Source organism: Bidens hawaiensis, unplaced genomic scaffold (assembly GCF_021521415.1).
Source record: "Bidens hawaiensis isolate Kalapana, Puna unplaced genomic scaffold, B.hawaiensis_p1.1 tig00012279_1, whole genome shotgun sequence".
Classification (NCBI taxonomy): Eukaryota; Viridiplantae; Streptophyta; class Magnoliopsida; order Asterales; family Asteraceae; genus Bidens; species Bidens hawaiensis.
Window position 1 is genome coordinate 663,824 of NW_027491998.1, and position 23,191 is coordinate 687,014.

General features: G+C 30.0%; 1 protein-coding gene and 1 non-coding gene across 2 annotated transcripts; both read right to left on the bottom strand.

Moving 5' to 3' along the window:
* Positions 1 to 14,590: 14,590 nt before the first annotated feature.
* On the bottom strand, positions 14,591 to 14,697 carry LOC143540573 (U6 spliceosomal RNA). Its single transcript, XR_013136614.1, has one exon. It is a non-coding gene; the product is annotated as a U6 spliceosomal RNA (small nuclear RNA).
* A 3,235-nt stretch (positions 14,698 to 17,932) lies between these two features.
* LOC143540564 (bHLH transcription factor RHL1-like) lies at positions 17,933 to 21,938 on the bottom strand. The gene is made up of 6 exons (XM_077033589.1): positions 21,575 to 21,938; positions 20,836 to 21,069; positions 20,658 to 20,723; positions 20,181 to 20,246; positions 20,039 to 20,101; positions 17,933 to 18,292 (listed from the first exon to the last, which is right to left on the bottom strand). Exons 1-6 carry the CDS (start codon positions 21,911 to 21,913, stop codon positions 17,945 to 17,947), a joined length of 1,116 nt encoding a protein of 371 aa, XP_076889704.1. The 5' UTR covers positions 21,914 to 21,938; the 3' UTR covers positions 17,933 to 17,944.
* Between the last annotated feature and the right edge of the window lie 1,253 nt (positions 21,939 to 23,191).

The window sequence follows — 23,191 nt, forward strand, 5'->3', positions numbered from 1 at the left end:
TTCATATGTTTAATGGAAGAATCATTTGATATAATTGCAATTCATATTCCTATGTAAACAAAGTATTTAAAAACATAAACTCACTAAAAAAGAAAATTCATAATACATGGTTTAAAACTTTAAAAATCAAAAATTCATAACTGCTAAATATTTCTCTATAAACCATATTTGTTATCTTGTTTGTAACTTTACCTTGCTTATCCAATAAATGCATTTTAATACAATCTCTACTCTTCACTCTTGATAAAGCAACACATAGTTGACCATAAGTAAAACGGATCTTTCACATATATTCCAATTCTTGCTAGAGATCTGATTTGAAGTAAAAACGAGTCTCTCACCAATATCACTAACGATTAACGCTGCAACATTAGAAGTTTTTGGCAGGTTGAAAGTCCTTGCATCCTTTAGTCTTGTTCCGATAATGCACCACTTTAAATTCATACCGGGATCGTTTATAAAAGAATCACTTACCATCCGGTATCCTTGAACCAAAGGATTTTGAGAATCCAACGCTGTCTTCAAGTATTCATTATACACCCCGACCAAAGGCGGCGGAACATGCCGGGGTGCAACGTGATTGGACAAATACACAAGACACTATTTAAAGTGACAATATATAATAAACTCATTTTATTTCATAAATCAATAAACAGCACATCTCGTTCATACAAACAAATAGAATACAAGCAAACAATTATATTGTTCGTTTTACTAATATCCTAATAGTCTTGGTAACGTTTTTCGTCAAGTCCTCGAGTCAACAAAAGTCAAACCTGTAACATTTCATAAAATAAAGTTTGTCAACACAAAGGTTGGTGAGCAATTCATAAGTTTGAGCATATAAGTATATAGTAATAAAAAGTCACAAAACTTGTATACGAAACAATAAATAAAAGCAATAACTTGGATAAATAGATGTGACATTCGTCAAATTTAAGTCTTGAGTGGTACTCTTTTTGTAAACTTTTATTATGTAAGCCCTACTTAACATCCAAAAACCTTATTTAATTATTATATAATATCATTTTAGACCTCGACCTTAAATAAATCGATGTTGGTCATAATATAGTGTTGTTAAGAAAAACTTAAGGGGTTCAAACTGAGTTTTGTAAAGTTATTAGAAGCTTGGAAACATTTAAACTCATTTTAAACCATTACTAGAACTTGAGGGGCCAAAATGTAACATTTATACACTACATATAAATAGTTAAATACCCTAACCCTAACTTATCTCACCCAGCCGCCACCCTCTTTCTCTCTTGCGTTTTCCGGCGGCCGCGAATCTCCGGCGAGAGTCCGGCGATGCGAATTCCGGCCACCGAACCCCCTCCTTCCCCACCTCCGACACACCACCACCACTACCTACCTCCCTCTGGTCCGAAACCCCAGCCACCCGCTCCCTCTTTCTCCTTCGGTTTCGTTTTCAGGCGACCGGAAAACCGACTGCCGCCTACCCGGCATTGCAGCTCCGCCACTCTCTCTCTCCCTCCGTATCTCACTCTCGCGTCTCTCTCTCTCTCTACGGTTCTCTCTCTCTCTCTCTCTCTCTCTTCTCGTCATCTCCCTCCGACGACCCTGTTTCGGCTCGGTTCCTTTTCGATATAGAGCCACGACTCGTGAACATATAATAGGTAAATTTAATTTGGGTTTTGGTATTGTTAGTTTTATATATCGATTGTCAGTTTTAAATTGTTAATAACCGGTTCTATTTTTAGTTATATACTTGAATCGGGTGGAGTGGATATGAAGTTGTTTTGATTTGGGAAAAGATGAACACCCGGGTTACTAACAACTTTAAATCGGTCTTGGATTAATACATAAAAATTTAAATAAATATATATGAATGTTATATTATTATTTTAGATTTAAATTCATATTATTACTATTATATATTACTATCACTATTATTATTATTATCATTTGATATATATATATATATACAATATAAAAGACTTATTTTTAAAGCTATTAATACTATTTTATTATTATTATTACTATTATTATTATCATTATTATTAGTATTAGTATTAGTATTAGTGTTAATGTTACTATTATTATAAATATTAAAGTTGTTATTAATATTATAAAAAATCATATTATTATTATCTATCAAAATCATATTTTATCATTAATTACTAGCAATAGTATTAATATGGTTATTTTGTGAACTCGTTTAGAAATCGAACCAAATGATATCATTTTTACTATCAATATTACTTATTATTATTATTATTACTATTTTTATCAACATCACTTTAAATTTGTATCAAAGATTTTTATTCCTTAACTATTAATATTAGTGTTATTAACAATAATTATTGTTATAATTATTATACTATATTAGTATTGTTAGAAATAGTTGTTGTTATCATCATTATCTTACATATCTATATATATATATATATATATATATATATATATATATATATAAACACACATATATATATAACATATCTCTTTAGAATTATTATTATCATTTTCTATCATTATTATTAATAATATTATTATAAGCTTTAATATCAATTCATTCTTATAAAACCGAACTCTTGATTTAAAACCCGTCTTGTCTCTTTTAATATTGGTTTAGCTATTTAAAAGAACAATAAGATAATATTACTTTATTTTAATTATTAATTAAGTACGAGTCCCCAATCATTAACAAACTAACCGGTAACCCGATTAACAACCGAACCTTCTCGTCCAATGTTTCCAATATAGTTTCATTATGGCTTCAAGTTCATTAATATATATTACATTATTTATTTTAGCAAAGGTGTTTATCGTTTCAAGTCGGATCTGTTCGTTTAACGTTCGAGCTTCATTTATTTATCTATTTATTTCTCGGTTCATCAATCGAGGTGAGTACTTTCATACCCCTTTTTACCATCTTTCGTTTTGGGGTGACATTTCATACTTATCAAACTAAATGCTTTAATTACTTGAATCTTTAAACCCACAAACGTGACTGTATACTTTACTTGAATAATTGCTTGATTTTGTGTTCTATGCTTATATGCTATGTGCCTATGTGTTTATCGCTTTCAGTCATGGGGAAGTCTATAAATCCGTGATCTATCTGGTATTCTCTTATAGCACGGTGTCGTTAACGTAATGCAATTAACGATATTCTATTAAATCCTAGACTACTTGGCAACCCCTTGTAGCTAGGTGGCGCTAACGTAATTCTATTAGCGATTGTCAATTTATCCAAGTTTATAGCTATTATTTATGGTTTTGTATACTAGTTTTGTGGCTTTTCATACTAAATATCTATTGTTCAAACTTATGAATTGCTCACCAACCTTTGTGTTGACAAACTTTATTTTATGAAATGTTACAGGTTTGACTTTTGTTGACTCGAGGACTTGACGAATACGTTACGAAGACCTTTAGGATATTAGTAAAACGAACAATATAAATGTTACTTTTATTCAATTTGTTTGTGTGAACGAGATGTGTTGATTATTGGTTTATGAAATAAATAAGTTGATTAAATATTGTCACTTTAAATAGTGTCTTGTGTATTTGTCCAATCACGTTGCACCCCGGCATGTTCCGCCGCCTTTGGTCGGGGTGTGACAATAGATATCGCTAATAGATTTACGTTAGCGACACCTAGCTATAAGGGGATGCCAAATAGTCTAGGATTTTATAGTTATCGTTAATTGCATTACGTTAACGACACCTTGCTATAAGGGGATGCCAAATAGTCTAGGATTTATAGATCAACCAACCAAAAGCGATAAACACATAGGCATATAATCATAGAACACCAAATCGAGCATTTATTTAAGTAAAGTATACAATAACGTTTGTGGTTTAAGATTCAAGTATAAAGCATTTGGTTTGAATAAGTATGAAATGTCACCCCAAAACGAAAGATGGAAAACGAGATATGAAAGTACTCACGTTCAAGTAATAAACTTGAAAGATGATAATCTGGAAATTTGCCGGAACGACGAGTTCAACGAATAATGACTAAAAGGAAAGAAGTTTTGGATTTAGAAAGGTTGTCTTGAAGATCTTTAAATAAAATAATTGTTGCGAAAAGTAAACAATTAAAGTTCAATGTTTAAAATGTAACTATTTAAGAGTTTATAATAATAACCCTTTAAAAATGTAAGTTTGCTCGAAACCGAGTTAAAGTATCTAACCTTAATATTTACCTAACCTATGTTAAGTAATAAGGTGGGAGAAATACAAAAATGCAAATTCCTTAGGGATAAAGATACTAAAATGGGTCTTAACGAGTGTTTCGGATTGTTGGTTCGGGTCTTGATAATTGGTCAAAACCAAAGTCAACTTTCCAAAATAGTGAATGTTATGAGGTAACTCAATAAAACTTATTAAGACTTAACCAAGTATGTAGTTATATTGTTTTAGAACTAACAACGCATGTTAAGCGAGTGTTCGGTTTGTCGGTCCAAACTATGTTATGAGATCAAGTTGGATCCAACGTTTCCAAGTACTTAAGAAAATAATTAAAATTAGTTTGTAAACTATTTTTAGAGAAATATACAAGTCTTGATAGCTAAAAACACACTTGTGCGTCTTAAGCGAGTAAAAATCGGATTGGTTCGGTTTCCATCTCACAATACGTTCCTTGATGGTCTCCACATGCCCAAATAACCAAGAACTTGTACAAATGAATTTAGAAACTTAAATATAACATGAAGCATGTTTAAAACAATTATTTAACAAAACTAGTAATAAGTTCGGTTCACGGTTTGGACTATTTACGGTTAAACCGAGGTTAGTCTCTACAAACCCCTACCATGGAACTTCATAAATATGGCAAACAAACTAAAAAGAGCATAAGTTAAACAAGATTAATATGTGCGACAAGTTATGTGTGTGTATATATATCAAGAACACGAAGTACTCTATGAAGCCTTGCCTTACGAGGTCCGAAACTTAGCCAACCGGAGTCGGAGAACTAACTACCAAAGGTAACAAGGGGTGTGTATTATATATATGTTGTACCCCCATAAACAAGTATAAATAAGACTACATAAGTTAATTAGAATGAAAGATTAAACTTAGTTTGACATTTGGAAGTCAAACCTTCAAGAACACATAAATAAACAACCTTAGATCTATGGAGAATTTGGAGATGTAGCAAGTGTAAAAATTAAGGAGATGGGTGTGTATATATAGCGTAAGGGTCAAAGTTTCTTTGCAAGGTTCTCTTTTATGTTTACATACAAATAGGTTGGTTAAACAAACAAGCAAAGCACAAACAACAAGAAAAATGAATATATGCAGACCTGAGGTCGCCACCGTAACCCCCTGCCCCTTGGTAGCCGCGCGGCGTGGCGCCCTCTTGGGGCGGGGCTGGTCAGCTCGTCTTGCGTTGCTCGTTACGCGTCCGGAAGTTCGTTTTTAATGTATTTTAGTCGTTTTAAAGCCGTTTTCGAATCCGTAAAAAGGGTTTTTCAAATTGAACAAGTGAGAATGATTTAGTAACATAAAATCCAATATTTTATATATTTGGAATGTTCGGGATATAAATCGGGTCGGTTTACGTGATAAATGAATATAAATAGAACTCGAAATTGACGAATGTAACAATTATTTCTTTATCTAACATTTCCAAACTTGATTATGAGTCGTTGCATAAGAAAATTGATATGTGATAAAAATAATTTAATTAAATTACTCATAATTTAGAATGTTCATAAAAAATATTAAAAATAATAAATGATGTTTAAAGATCCAGCTTGGGTCATGACAATTATGATATAATTTATAAATTAAGTTATTTCATATAATAATCTTTATTGATGATTTTTTAATAAATTTTTGATATATTTATGTACTATAAATTTAAAGTGGCAAACCAAAATTTAGTGTGATTTATTTTAAAAATAAAACATTCATAACGATATTATTATATTACATTTTGTGTGTATAAAAATGATGCTTAAAAAAATGTTGTTACGGATTTACAATATAAATTTAGAAAGACTAAGTTTTGGTTGTAAAAAAGTAAATTATTTTAAAATAAAAAGAGAAATATTCAACACGAGTTAGTACATCAAATAATCGTTTACCATACATGTGTAAAATATATAATGTGTCATATATATGTATATGTTATACACTATAATGAATTGTAAAATGTTGTATTTCTAAAAGAAATATAATTCTATATGAATTAGTATGTATTTATAAGAGTAAAATTACAAGTTCAATCATCTTTATAACTTAAAACATGAACAAAAAAATACATTAAGAAAAACATGCAAAATATATTTAATTCATATGTTACATGCCCAAAAACTTTGTAACATTAAGAAAAACGTTCGAAAATATATGCTTTAATAGGTAATAGGTTAGTTACCAGTGTATTACACTGGATAAAATTATATAAAAAAACGTCAGTTATAAATATATATTTAATATATTGTAAATTTTGTATTTATATGAACGAATAATTTTATATAAATATTATAATTTTGAAATGTATCCAAAATGTAATGCGTAGAAAGTCATTCCTAATGATAATAATATTATAAAACTATTTCATTTACTGAACTACTCACCAATTAGTTATTTTTGAAATGTATCCAAAATGGAATGCGTAGAAAGTCACTAATTAGCCTTTTTCCAGTAAATACTCCTTCCAGGTAATTAGTTATTTTACAAGTTGGACCGTTATAAGCTGAAATGATTAAAATTAAATTAGTGTTACATAATATATTATCCCGGCTATCTTAAAAATAAAAACATATATTTTGGTTTAGTAAGAATTACCAATGGCGGATAGATGCAATTAGAGAAATTTTAATCACAACCTAAATAAACCATTCATTGTATGGAAGATAAAGCAGTTAGAGAAACTTCAATATGTCCATTGAATCTTGGAGTTTGATGTAAAACCTAAATAGATTATAGGAAAATCATATTTCAATTAAAAACAATACAAACAACAAAGTGCAAAGAAACTGAAATGACAATGACAATAACGAAAAATACATGAGAATACCATTAGCGTAGAATAAATACTTTATCAGAAATAGGGAAAAGAAAGTCAGCAGAAATGGCTAAACAACAAGAGAGAAATATAAAAAAATTTTACGGTATGTAATGTTAAGCTTTATATAGTATGATTGAGGTGATTTGGCATTAATAAAAAAGGAAATATGTGACATGACATCTAGTTGGCATCTAGGTGGATACCCTAAAATGATGTCATGTATTATTATATTGCTTTAATATAGTAGTAAATAAGAAAAACAATGAGTGACAACATAAATATAAAAAATATCAATATACACAACTGTATTAAAATGAGCGACAACATAAATATAAAAATTATCAATATACATAACCAGATTTAATAATAGTAGAAGAAAAACAATGCACTCTTGTAATTTTGGTTTTGTTAATTGAATGAAGGATAATAATCCACAATATATAGAATGTGTCGAAAATCTTCTGTTGAGAGTAATAACTTTAGTTATAGGTCTATGGTATATTGTTTTAGCGTTCCATAAATATTTTAAATAGATAAACATTACAAATATTTAAGGGAAAACATAAACAACATATCTTGGAGTATCAAATAAGAAAAATATCAATCAACTTAAGAGGTCATAAAATTATAGAAGATGAGCATTGAAACAATGTATACAAAAACTTCAATATTGTGTATGATTGAATAATAATCCTTTATTTTATAAGAAATACAATTCCATAATGATTAATTTAATAAACCATAATTTTTTTAATCGGTATATGTAAAGAAGTGCAATAAATAATGATATTATGATATATCATAATTTGTTTTCGTATATGGTAAGAATGAAAATTTGTTTAAAACAGTACTATTAATTTAGCTGGACAAGAAAATTAATTGATTGACTTCTCATGTTTGGAATATATAATTTTGTAATTTAAAATATTGTATGAGTTAAACAAAAAAAAAGCATGTTAAAAAAAGTCATAACAAACATATTAAAATTGATACTCTAATTTAAATGTATTTAGAGATAAAAATTGATGCTTTAATTTAAATGTATTTAGAGATAGTTAATGCATTGACCGTGATTTAAAGATAGTTAATGTATTGACTATGATTTAAAATTAATGGTCATCTAATATAAGTTTGCATGTAAATGTAAAAAAAATTAGGAAGACTTGATATTTTATTTTCTTTTTGAATTATTTAATTGTGAAGAAAATCAAATAAGTGTTTGTTATATATGGAAGCAATAAGGTTAGACCAATGAGAAAATGCATGTGTCTAGAAACTCTATTGTTTTAAGAGTATATATATATTGCCACTTAGATAAGACAGTCTGGTACTCTAAAATTTCGAATTAATTACTATCATGTAACTTATCAAACACTTCATTCATTTAGTGATTTATATTCAAATGTTCCCAAAACACCGAAAACTATTTGTCCCGTTTTGAAAACAAAATTTATTTAAACTTCAACACATAAGAAAATTGGGCAATAACCCAAAATACTATACATTGACTAATAATAACTCATATATATATATATATCGAGGAATGTTAACGTACAAATGAAGTTATGTGCTAAACGTGAGAATCAAGTAGAGTAATTATGAGTAATTACATAATTACTCTACTTAAATATATAATTACTCTATTTAATTCTCATGTTTAGCATGTAAATTTCATTTGTATTTGATCCAAACCCTATATTTATATCTATATCCATACTATATATACTCCCTCCGTCCCATTTTAAATGTTCATTTTTTCATTTTTGGTTGTCCCAATTTAAATGTTATTTCTATACATATAAATTCAATTTCTAATTGTGCCCTTACTATTACATATACTAGATGTTTCAATTTCCAATTTTTGGCTGTCCCAATTTAAATGCCATAATAACTTAAAGGACATTATTGTCATTTTACAACTCATAAAATAAAATGATCAAATATTTCTTAATTTGTGTGTTTCGAGTACCATGACATTTAAAATGGGACGGAGGGAGTAATACATAAGACATGAGCAAATTAAGACACGTACTTTTTAAGTAATTTACAACTTGTAAAACATAAGGTACACCTTCTATAGTATATAAGTGATGTGCTAAAAGTAGTCAAATAATAAATAACTAAGATTATACTAATCTAGACACTAAGTAATACTCTACACCCTTAAACTTAACTTAAACTACTAACCGGCAAGTGAACCGATCGACTCTAGTACAGTTAAGTAAGTCCGGATATCGAACCCACGAGACTCTTTAAATTACGAAATTAGCAAACAAGACTCAACTACAAGACACGACTATTTATTAATAATATTTGAGGGGGAATTTAATACTAATAATTAAAACTTAATAATAATTAACTAACAATTACTTTAATTAACTAATTATTAAACTAAATAAAACAAACCCTAATTAATAAAATAATAATAAAACATAATCATTACTTTAAACTAATTTATTAATTAATTAAACTTAAACTCAATTACTTTAAGTAATTAAACAATTAAAAACTTAGATTAACTCAGATGATGAAGATAACTACCCAGGCCAGAAACCCCAAAGTTACGGTTATTAAGCAAATGGAAAACTCAAGTTATGGAATCGGGATCATAAAATAGACCATTGACAGAAAACCCGAACACGACCCTTGAACTTCAAGAAGACGCCTATGAATTTTTAACAAGTTTTAAGACTCACCAGTTTTATGAATTAAACTTCCTTACGATTATTTAATAATTTATGTCTAAGTATCTTTATGATGAAATCCTACCTTACAGCGCAGAAATCAAAGATAGCAAACCAGACTCAATTAATTTAATAGACTAAGATGACAATCAAATCTAGACGGACTCCTTACGAAGAACTAAATCTAGCAATCCTGACCAACAAAGATCTATTAATAGCCTATCACCTTACAGCTTTCTAGGCTGGCAGTTCACTTTTATCTATTTACTTGATTTTATCGTTTCTATGATTTTAATGCATATTAATCACAAACTAGTCAAGAACACACAGTAAATGACCTAACAAAACCCTATCCTATGAAACAATCAAACAAGGGCAATGTGAAATAATAAATTCAAGTAAACAAAACCAAGCAATCATACGCATCAATTAAATCAAACTCAACCGTTTACTTAGAACATAAAATCCATAACGAAACGAAATCCAAATAAAATCAAACCAAACTAAGGTTCATCACGACCTAGGTAGTCTAAGGGTTTAGCCAACAACCATACTCAAGAACAAAAGAAAATAAATTGGTTCAAATAATGAATTCATAAAAATAATAATAAATTCAAACCAATAATAATGATGTTTGGTTGAGTTGGTGTTAAACCCAAACGCTCTTTGCTCGAACCAAGGTGCTTCCTTCTCTCTTTCTCTCTGTTCACGGCTTCAAAGAATATCAATAATGATGATGATGACTTGCAAAAGTAGGGTCCCCCCCTTCTAATTCAGTCTTTTTTTCTTTTTATAATCTGCCTAAGATGGCGTGCTCTCCAATTAATTGCCGAAGTCCCGTCCTCAACTTTAATCAAAGCCCAATCAGATCATTTAGTGGGCTTACATGCCTTTGTTTACCAAAAAATGTTGTTCCTGTAACTATGGGAGTTTAAAACAATTAATATCCATGTAGCACTTTAATTCACCTCATAAAATTAAACGAGCAATTAATTTTACGTGATGTAAGCATGAAATTTTGAAATCAATTCTTTTTCTTTATTTGCTTTATAAAATTTAAATTTGAATTCTTATTACTAGCTTTAAAATATCACTTACGATCACAATTATTTATATAATCAATTTTAGCCCGTCGTCTCAAGTTTAGTAAAAGTATCTAGTTTTAGCTCATTATCTCTTAGAAACTTAAAAACTCATATATGAACCAACTAAGAATAACTTTCAATAAAAAACCTAGCTCAAAGCACCTTAAAAGTGTAAAAAATATTTATAATATTTATATATAATTTGGCCCATATCAATAAGATAGAGACAAACTTGTCAATTAGAAATTATGCATAGAAATAATTATAACATTGCCCCCTCAACTTTACTCAACTTTTGTAAATTTAAAAGATTGTTACAACTTTGAACCTCCATCTTTACTCATGTATTTCTTTTGATTTTAACTGTAACCAACTTCCCACCAACGGCTGCATTTTCATACGTTAATATACATTTTTAAAAACTGCACCATAAAAATGAGCATTTTACTGTCTTTAATTTGGGTATGTTTTTGCTATAGTTTTTTTCAATTAAAAACATTTAACATGTTACGTACGGGGGTCCACAATTCGGTTTTAATGGTTTCTAAGTTAAACCGTTAGCCAAACCGTTGGTTTGATTTTTTGTCATTGAAAACCAAAACTGAACCGTCAAAATTTAACTGAATCGTTACTAATGGTTTGGTTTCACGCATTGAGCTTCAATAATAATTTTACAGTCCGGTCCGGTTTTATATGACCTATTTTTTGTATAAATCATAAATCGAACTGTTTGCTATGGTTTGAACATTCAGAACCCAACTAATCAAAAGTGGTGATTGGTTTATACGTTTTCAAGGTTTCAAACAAACTTTAAACATTCGTAATTGTTACATGATTACTATATTTTTGGTTTCCCGCCGCATTGCGCGGGCACAGTGTGTGTGTGTGATCAAGAGAAAACTCCTTAGAGAGAGAACTAGAGAACTAATAATAAATTATTTTTAACCTAATTAAAAAAATATTTTTAAAATTTTTCTTTTATCTTTCTTATATGTTATTAGTCTTAATCACAAAAAATATAAAAATTAAAAAAACTCGCTGTAATGCATACATGCAATACATCGACTTTTTTATAATGCATATGTGTAATAGTGTGCATTTAGATATTTGAAATAGTGTTGAATAACATATATGCAGTTGTTTGTATTGTATATTTGCAATAGTGTTATATTATATACAAAAAATTTTAAAAATCAATATAGTGCATATATGCATTAGTAGTGTATTAAATATATGCGATAATGTGTTTTGCATATACTTATTAGTGTTGTATTTGCATATATTCAATAGTGTGTATTATATAATGCATTTATGCTATATTATATGCAATAACACACTATTTTATATATGCAATACACTTTAATGCACATATACATTACATCGATAATTTTTTTTATTATTTTTGAAACAATATATATCATCTTATTACAAGGAGGTATGAAAATAAATCGCAAAATATTATTTTTGAAAAAAGTTAAAAATATTTTTTTAGTAGTTCTTTAGTTCTCGCTGTAAAAGGAGTTCTCTTTAAATCTCACCATTATATATATATATATAGAACAAGAAATTAAGAGAAAGCAAGATTGATTATTCTTATTGAAAAGTGAAGTGAAAAGTGAATACAAGAACACAAGACCAAATTCAGTTCTTATACTCTAACCTAACAACTAGAACTGAATAACAGAAAAAATATTACACTCTAGTCCCTGAATGTTTAACACTGTAACAAACTAACTGAACTAGTACGTTTATCTTTGGAATTATGTCAAAATTAGTCCCTTGACTTCTAACAATCTCCCCTCTAATTCCAAAGTTCCTGCAAGTCCATAACTCCCAGTAGCTGCCTCATTTCAAGAAACTTCAACCTTGGTAAAGCTTTTGTTAGCACATCTGCTCTTTGCATGTTCCCACTTACAAAGTCAACAACAATTTGACCATTCTCTATACACTCTTTTATAAAGTGATATCTTGTGTTTATATGCTTAGATCTTCCATGAAAAACAGGATTTTTCATAAGTGCTATGGCAGATTTATTATCCACCATTAAAGTGACAACCTTATATATAGGTAGAAAAGGGTTAAAATAAAAAGACATAGTTTTGTAGGAAGAGTAGAAATAACATAAAATTTAGAGTTAGGAAGCTATTTAGCCTAAATCATTGATCTTAGGCAACTATTTGGTATTTTAAAAACTACCAATCTCAGCCACTAGATCATAGATCTAAGGGCTTAGATTTATTTTTACTCTTCCTAGAAAACTATTTCTTTTTATTATAACCCACCCCTATATATATATATATATATATATATATATATATATATAGAAAAGGGTTCAAATAAAATAAAGAGTTTCCTAAGAATGATAAGAACCAATAGATTTTTGACATGTGGCACTACAACCTATGATGAAAGAACAATTCTAGGAAACTATGTCGGTTATAGAGGTGAAAGAGTAATTCTAGGAAACTACGACGGTTTTTGGTAATTTTAAATTTCAGCAATTGATTAACATGATCTAATGGCTAAGATTTATTCCTAGTCTTTCTAGGAAACTTCTTCTTTTTAGAATAACCATTCCCTATATATATATATATATATATACTAGTTTTTATCCCCCGTATTACGGGGGTTGTTTTATATTGTTTGTTCTAATATTTATTTATTTTATGAATTTATATTTTTTTATTGTATGAAAGTTAATAATATATTTATGGTTTGATGATAAATTGTTTTACAAATAAATGAGATGTTATAACCCGGTTTAAAAGCTATATGGTTTTGATGAAACTCAAGACCCGTTTATTTTTTTTACTATAAAATTGGTTTTAATATTTATAAAAGTTAATAATATACTTATGGTTTAATGAGACCCAAAACCCGTTTATTTTTTTTACTATAAAATTGGTTTTTTAAATTAAATAATATGTATCTTTTTTAAAATAGGTAAGATATTAATTTTTAGTATATCCTATTTTATAGGATTTTTACATCAATAATTTGGTGAGAATAATTTTTATTTAATGAGATGTTATAACTCGTTTAAGAAATATCTGGGTTTGGTAAAACCCATACCCATGAATTCGGGTCAAATGCATGAGAAGCCTCCATTTAAAAATCAAGCAAATCTGGTGACTCCATAAAAAAGGGGAGCGACCACATCGCGACACGTAGATTTTTATGTTTTCGTTTATATATATATATATTATATATATATATATATATGACAATCCCACTCACATATGAATGCATGTTTTCTTAGGTCACTTACAAAAATCTATGTGACCGAAATAAAAATGAATCAAGTGTTAATGTGTGATAATTATGTTATAAGAATTGTTTATGTCCCCAAAAGTATAATGCGGAAGTCATTTTAAAAGAAGCTATTTAGAAACATAGAAAACGTTTTATATTTCAGAAACAAATAGCCAAAACAAATTGATAAATACATTTTTGAAAGGAAATAAAATTTATTTTACCTTCTAAAAGCACATTGGAAGTGTTGATATCGCTAGTTATATATTATATTCTTTGTATAGTAAGTCAAATATATGGAATTTTTTAATGTGATCCTTTAATAAAAAAACAATTAATTAAGAATATGGCAAAGGCTTACAAAGCTCCAAGATAACAATAATAATTAGTTTTCATTTATTTAATGATTTTTGGCCTACATATTTTACGGATCAAACCCATCTTCTATGATTTTGTCCGTATGCAAAATCAAGAGTTAATTATTTTTTGGTATGGTAATATTGAGAATCGATCCTACAATTAGTTATTTTAGTTTGGTTTTCATATTTTGAAACTTACATTTAAAACAGTTTTTTTTTCAAACGGCTTAAAATATATATTTTCTGATTGGTGCATGTCATTCTTATGCAGGGTCTATTCTAATCTTCTTTGTATCGTTTCAATTTTATCAGAGTCCCTAAAAAAACTTGTAGAATTTACAGTTTTAACAAATTTAAACACTTCTTTGATGCAATCTTCATTTCTAAACCAGGAAGAAAGACCACTATCGTGAAATAGAAATATAGAAAGTGCATGAAGTTTTTGTTACTTGTACCCCTCTCAACCTCCATTGTTGGGATAATTTTAAGTGCTCTCTATCTTAAACAAATTGACCTTAATTACCCAAATGATCCAACTGTAACAATTTAAAAGGTTTTATTTTTTATTTTTTTCATTATAGACCAAACTGAACTCACCACAAACCACCTGATGTATCCTGGATCAAATCCATTTGTCCTTACTGTCATTTAGAACCACTTGGTTGAGCAGCCTATAACATTGGTTGAGTTTCTCAATTTCGATCATCTTATGGTTCTCTCTTCAAACTCCATGTCCAAGTTACGTTATTTCCCTGTTTCATCGATCTATCTATTACTTTGCAATCCATGGATGATACAAGAGTGAAATTGATGGAAAAATGCCCCGTAAAACTTTTCTGAGCGTCGCACCTGTCAAGTAAAAAAAAGACAATGTAGATTCATTACCCACTTATGCATTAAAGTCCCTCACTAGATTGATAAAATAACTTCTTCATGTTCGCTTCGCAAAAAAAGAATATTCAAAACTATTATGTTTCTCGTAATCTGTTGGTTCTCTAGAAATTTGTTGAAAATCTCAAACAGATAAGCAACACTTACGCCTTGTTCTTGAGTTTTTTAACCAATGGAAGAAAAGGAAACGAGAGGTAAGGATAAGAAAGGGAAGGGAAGAGAAGGAAATTTTTTTTAATCAGGTGTGTTCTTGAGTTGGAAGGAAATTAGAGGAAAGGAAAGGATAACTATGTTATCCTTAGTAATCAGCCCATTTTTGAGAGGATGATTTATTGGGAAAAAAACATCAATTTAATCTTATAACTCCTCCTACTCCTTTCATTTCCATCCTAAAAAAAACTCAAGAACACCCATTTTTTAACTATCATTATTTTTCCTTTGCTTTCTCTCCTTTAAAAAAACTCAAGAACATGGCATTAGTGTCATAAAAATCGCTAAGCTTCCATCTGGGAGATATTTGCCCCTTTGATAATCATTTGCCACTTATAAACAACTATTATCGATGATTAGTTGCCCTTGATCTTGGTTTTCTTGCAACTTTTAACCGCCGGGTGCGGCCCTTGGACCCAATCGGTGGCAATTGAAACCCTCTATGGAGGTTCAATGGTGCACAAGAATAAAAATATTCTAGATCGAATGTGTATTTCGCACCTCCAAACTCAAGTTAATATGTGCCCAAATTTCTCATTTGGTTAATTAAACGAATCCAATTATAACAAAATAACACTAAAACCACCAATGACACCAACCTCATATGAGTTGGTGTTTCTCATTTATTATAAAAAAAATATTGCTAATGTGATATATATATATATATATATATATATATATAAAACTTCGATTTGGGATGAATGTGACTAGTATCCTATCTCTCTCTTGCTTATTTTAACAATCTATAGTTTAATATAAAATATATGTTCTTTCTTGGTTACTGTCGGACATTGGTTTAAAACAATAACACTTTCAATGTTTTTTTTCTATTTAATGTATATAATATATATAGATTACATGCTTAAAGATTACTCATTCTCTTGTATCATGCAAAGTTATTCACAATAAATGGAGAAAGAGTTACTCATTTCTTTTTCTTTTTGAAGCAGCTAACAATGAATTATTGTCTTGCTCGGTGCTGGTGCTGGTGCTGGTGCTGGTGCATGATAAACACCCAAACATTAGCATTGCTGTTTATATGATTTGTTGGATACGTTTGTGTGTTCTTTTTGTGAGCATGATTCAAATGTGGTTTCTCACTCACCACTATATTTATTTATTCTTAAACTCCACACATTTAGGGGGTGTTTGGGATTGCTTATTTTTACCAACTTATAACTTATTAACTTTTATTTTTTTATATTTTTTTTAATATAATTTAATTTCATAGAAACTTCTATAGGGTGGCAGTTAGACCTGCAATGCTATATGGAACAGATTGTTGGGCCATCAAGAAGGCACAAGTGCGGAAGATGGAGGTAGCAGAAATGAGAATGCTACGTTGGATGTGTGGGCACACAAGGCTAGACCGAATAAGAAACGTTGTGTTTCGTGAGAGATTAAGGGTGGCGAACATAGCAGACAAGATAAGAGAGTGGAGATTGAGATGGTTTGGACATGTAAAGAGAAGACAGACGACGAATCCTGTTAGATCCGTAGAAAACATTACTATAGAAGGGAGGAGGGGTAGAGGACGACCGAAATTGACTTGGGATGAGAGGATTAGGCATGATTTGATAGACCTAAACCTCTCCGAGGACATGGTTGAGAATAAGAATTTGTGGAGAAGTAGAATTAAAGTTAAGGATTTTTAGAGAGAATTGAATACCTTAGGGCTTAGACTTAACTTATTTAGGTCACATACCATAATGGTATTTCCCTTACATATATTATTATTATAATTATTATTAGCTTTTATATAGCTGTTAAACTGTGATCTTATTATTAATATTATTATAATTAGTAGTAGTTTTTATATAACTGTTAAACTTTGATTTCCTTTATTTTGCTTCATACACATGTACTTAGAGCCGAGGGTCTCTCTGGAAGCCACCTCTTTATTCCTTTGGATAGAGGTACGGTGTGCCTACATCCCACCCTTCCCAGACCCTACTTATAGCTTTGCTGTCGGTGGGATTTTACTGGGCATGATTGATTGATATATATATATATATAATTTCATATAAACATCTAAACGGTTTACAATGAAGTGGCAGGTAAGCGGACAAAAAGCTGCGCCGCAACCTAATAAGGTGTTTGAGATTGCTTTTGATGTGAGAGGAAAAATTTCATAAATTATAATATTATAACTTATTAAATTAATGAAAAATTATAAGAAGGTAAAATAAAGAATCCCAAACACTTCCTTGATCTTTGACGGAAGAAATTAAAGTGCTTAAAATTATAATTTATTTGTACTTCCAAATTCCAATGCTAGACAATTCAAAATAGATTCAATAAAAGATCAAAGGCATATACGGAAACGACATAATACATAATAAAGTATTAACGCAATTAGACAATGTTAAAAACAATTTCAACACACCCCCTCATGTTTGTTAGACTTGACATATTCGTCATATAAAAAGTTGACAAAGCTCCCATCTTTTTCCAGGAAAAAAGCCATTAAAAGTCAACGTCTTAAGGTGAATCTTTCACAGACACACCATTGGCCGACTGAACCGTTAACACTGACATATTGGGGGAAGATGGACCACCACCCTCTCCGCCTAACGGTAGGTTGTTCCGGGAGCCAGAGGGGTGGCAAGTAGCGGTAGAGATTGCGGTGGCGAGTGAAATGGGCATTAGGCAAAGACCTTTTCCTTGTAAATATTGCATGGCTGAACCCATATCTTCCTCCATCAGCTTCACCACCTGGTTCTCGGTCACTGTCATCGTGTCGTTGTTGGAAGATGGCGATGTCCCGTTACTGCTACGCCCTACTCGACCACCACCGCCACCGTTTCCTTGCCCACAGTCACCACCTCCCTGCACACAAGACATGATTAAAGTACTGAAAATTTTACATAAATGGTGTTTTTACAGAAATTGTTTCAAAAATGGTATTGGTTTTTAAACCTTTTCACAAATAGTGTAATCGTTGTTTGAAACCACAGTTTGTGTTCTTTTATTTTAACATGACAGATAGAATTTCATAAAACAATACATTTTGATTAAAATAATACAAACCGTGGTTTGAAACCACGGATTGTAGCCAAATTTGTGGTCTCAATATGTGGTATTAGGTAAATATTTTATGCAATCCGTGGTTTAAAACCACGGCTTGCCTTATTTTATTCAAAATATTGTTTTGTATAATTCACATATGACACACTCTAAAAAGTAAATACCCAAACCGTGGTTTCAAACCACGGTTACACCATTTTTGAAATACCTCTCAAAATCATACCATTTGTGAAACAATTTTAATAAACACACCATTTTTGAAAATTTTTCTTAAAGTACTATTATGGTAAACATGCAAAAAAGTAAGTATTTAATAAAATTCTCTTTCTTTTTCAAACATAAAAAAACGTGACAAATTTGTTATTAACCAAAAAAGTAGGGGAAAAAAGAAGCAAAAATGCAACTTTTTTTACTTTTGATCTACTTTTTTTAACTACTTTTATATATCTCATTAATTTACTCATATTATTGTTTTATATAAATTATATTATAAAATTGATTACTTTTTTTATCTTTATATAGTATTTGCTATACTTTAAATAAAGTGATTTTTTATTGAAAAACCTTGCTGTTAATTTTATACATAAGCATGATTATGCATTTAAAGTCGCGTGATTATACAAATATGATTGTGTGATCATTTGTATAATATTGCTTGATTATTCAAAAAAAAATATGTAATTATTCTTTATCTACTAGGCCTGTAAACGAACCGAACGTTCGGTGAACTGTTCGTGAATTGTTCGGCGGAAAGTTCGTTTATGTTTGTTTATTTAATAAACGAACGAAGATGAACAAAAATTTTGCGTTCGTTTAATTAGACGAACGAACATGAACACATGTTTCGTTCGTTCATTTATGTTCATGAACGTTCATTTATGTTCGTTTATTTATGTTCGTTCTTGTCTGTTTATTTATGTTTGTTTATTTATTAATAAAAAATAATTAAATATTGTTTGGATGAGTTATCTACTAAAAGTTTTATATTTGCTAATTTTTCTTTATTTAAGTGTTTTCATTTATGTTTGTTATGTTTTTTTTATGTTCATATATGTTCATTTATCTTTGTTCAATTATATTTGTTTAGATTTTAAACAAACGAGCACAACTGTCAATTTTTAAATAAACGAACATAAACATAAATATTTGTTCGATTAAGTATTTTTGTTCGTTTAATGTTAAATGAACAAACATGAACATGCCCTTGTTTGTGTTCGTTCAATTCGTTTACATGTTTTAATTATTTACATTGATGAATACATTGGGTTTAATCTCTAGGATGTGCCGATTTTATTTGTGTTCGTTTATATTCGTGAGCACATTAATTTTCCTAATGAACGAACACGAACATAAAATCTTGTTCGGTAAGTGTTTGTGAACCGTTCGTAAACACATTATTTCCTTAACGAACGAACACGAACAAGACCTTGTTCGTGTTCATTCGGTTCATTTACAACCCTATTATCTACTAAAAGTTGTAAACAAAAAAATATACTTAGACAAATTCATAGTGAGAGGAATGTATGATGAAGAAGTAGAGGTTTGTACCTCAGCACCAATTGGAGGAACCGCTCCGGCTGTGGCACCTCCCAATCTACTCATGCTCAACACCTGTAAAAACATCATATATATATTTTACCATATATATATATATGTATATATGATTGTTTGTGAGAGGGAGACAAAGTACCTTGACTTGAAGCTGGAGGAATTTGACATAATCTATGATCTCATCAAGCATTGAAGCCTTGTCTGTCTGTCATTCCACTTCGTTCATTAACAATCATAAAATAATAATAATAATTCTAGCTTCCGATCAAGATTCATTTTTATTATAACATTATAATATTGTACTCTAATAGATTAGTATGCATATGTATACGTGTGTATCAAAAGTATTAAGTGTTGATGGTAAAAAATAAAAAAAATAACAAAATTCGTATCAATTATTTGGAATTTAAAATAATATTATAATAATAAGATAACCTCCCCGTAAAATCTGCTTTCCAGCTTCTATTTCAGCTACACACGGAATGTTATAAAAACTAACAATCTTATCTCACGCGCCACCACACCACCCGCCGGAAACCTCTAAGTAAACGCCTTAATTATTCTTATTCTTATTATTATTAATGAGTTTTATATAATTTACACATGAAACGCTTACTTTGTTGGCATTTGGAACTAATTCCTGTAAAGCTTTCATCCTCTCAGCAATCCTCTCACGCCGTAACTGCCAAGTTAAAAAAAATATATATATATAAAAAACATAAGAAACGTAAGATCAAGTGTACGAGGAAACAAAAACATGAAACATAGGACGTCATATGATGCTTATGTTTTACTCTTTCGGCGATACTATGTGGGTCAGTTGCTTGTCCTCTTCTGGCCCTCACTCTTTGTCTTGGCTGCGACGGTGGTCCACCACCGCCCGCCGTCACACTAGCGGTCTGAACCTGGTTCATCACCGCCGCCGGAGATCCAAAGCTTTGAGGAGGCACGTGACGAAATTGTGGGGTTTGATTCGATGTAAACCCATTAAACATATTTTGAATCGAATTATTATTATTTTCTCCGATCTGCATCATTCCAATATCATTTTAAATAGTAGTTGGATCATTTTGTTCAATACAATTGAAGCATAGTTAAAGTTAAAAATAACGTAAAATTGTCATTATTATTATTATTATCATTATTATTATTATCATAATAAAGTTTTTAAGACTAATTTCAGACTATTACACCATTTGTCTGGTGCTCAAAATCTTTGAATTGTCAAACTAATAATAGGCGGTTAAAATTCTTCTTAGGACTCGGATAATAGTGGTTAAAATAAATTTGTTCATACTCTAAAACAGAGTTTTAACCGTGTATTATTAGTTTGATGTTCTAGATATTCAAATCCAAAATCTGGCGAGAGCACCAAACCAGCCAAATGGCATAACCGTTTGACATTAATCTATGAAACTTAATAATAAAACGTAATAATGATAATAATAATAATAATATCAGAAAACGGCATGGTATAATAATAATAATAATAATAATAATAATAATAATAATAATAATAATAATAATAATTACCGGCGACTTGAAAGAAGAATCGTCCATATTATTATTATCAGTTGGAAAGAGTCCGGATTCTCCGGTGGATAAACCTCTGGGCAGTTGCAACGATTTTAGCGCAGAAAACGGAGTGATCTGGTGTTGACGGAGCTTGGATGACAAACTCATGGCTGACTGGTCGTCAAAATTTTCCACGTCCCATGGGAGCACTGTGGATTTGTTCTGACCACAGTCGCCGGACACCTCCGACCAGTTTACGGTGCCTTGGAGCCCCGAGAGCATTTGGTCCAGGAAGTCATCATGAGTAACCGTCGGATCGAAGCTGTCGGTGTTGCTTTGAAGATCTTGAAGAGACATCTGTGATGATGATTCCTGCGTTGTATTGTTTTCTTCAAGCAATTAAACACACACACACACTTTAATATGTCTGACTGATTAATTAATATTAAATAATACAAACACCTATGTGTGTATACATGTATATGTGTATGTATACCTGGGAAAATGTGAGTTCTTCACTTGCCCTTCTCGGCTCTATGTTTTTCCGGGGTACTATAAATAGGCAACCATATGATATGATCCTTGCTGTTTTATATTACTACAATATTATAATAAGATGTTTGATGGACATATACAATACTTTTTTTAATTAAAAATGGTTTTAGCATCTATATATCTATACTATATATAATGAAAGGGACAGACTTGTTCATTAGAAAATATATATGAAAAAAGTTACAACATTACCCCCTCATTTTTACTCAACTTTTGTAAATTTAAAAAATTATTACAACTTTAAACCTTCATCTTTACCTATGTATTCTTTTTTATTTTAATTGTAACCAACTTCCTATCAACGATTTTCCAACGGCCGTAACTTTTTCATACGTTAATACATTTTTTTAAAAATTACACCATAAAAACAAGCATTTTATTGTCTTTAATTTGGGTATGGTATTGCTATAGTTTTTTTCAATTAAGAAAGTTAACATGTTACATATAGGCGTTGACAATTCAGTTTTAACGGTTTCTAAGTTAAATAGTGAGCTAAACCGTTGGTTTAATTTTTTTTCATTGAAAACGAAAACTAAAGCGTCGAAAATTTAAACTGAATTGTTACTAATGGTTTGGTTTCACGCATTAAGTTTTAATAATAAGTTTACAGTCCGGTCCGGTTTTATATGACCTATTTTTGGGATAAACCGTAAACCGAACTACTTTCTATGGTTTGAACATTCAGAAACCAGCTAATCAAAACTGGCGATTGGTTTAAACGCTTTCAAGATTTCAAACGAACTTTTAACATCCGTAATTATTACATGATTACTAAGATTTTGGTTTCCCGCAGCATCGCACGGGCACCCGTCTAGTTTATATAATAAGTATAGTAATTAAAACTAGCTACACTTTTATAGTTGTTAACCATAAAGTTATGCTTATCATTTGTTCATAACATAAAGTAATCATGTTTTAAGATTTGTTTAACATAGTTTTTTTTTGCCTATAAGCGAATTATAACTTATTTTCTGTATTGAAAATCTAAATAAACTTTTCTAGATTAGTTTTTGGAATTGTACCAATTTTCAAATTGTGTAAGATAACATGTAATGATGTAACTAAAAGGTAAAAAAAGTG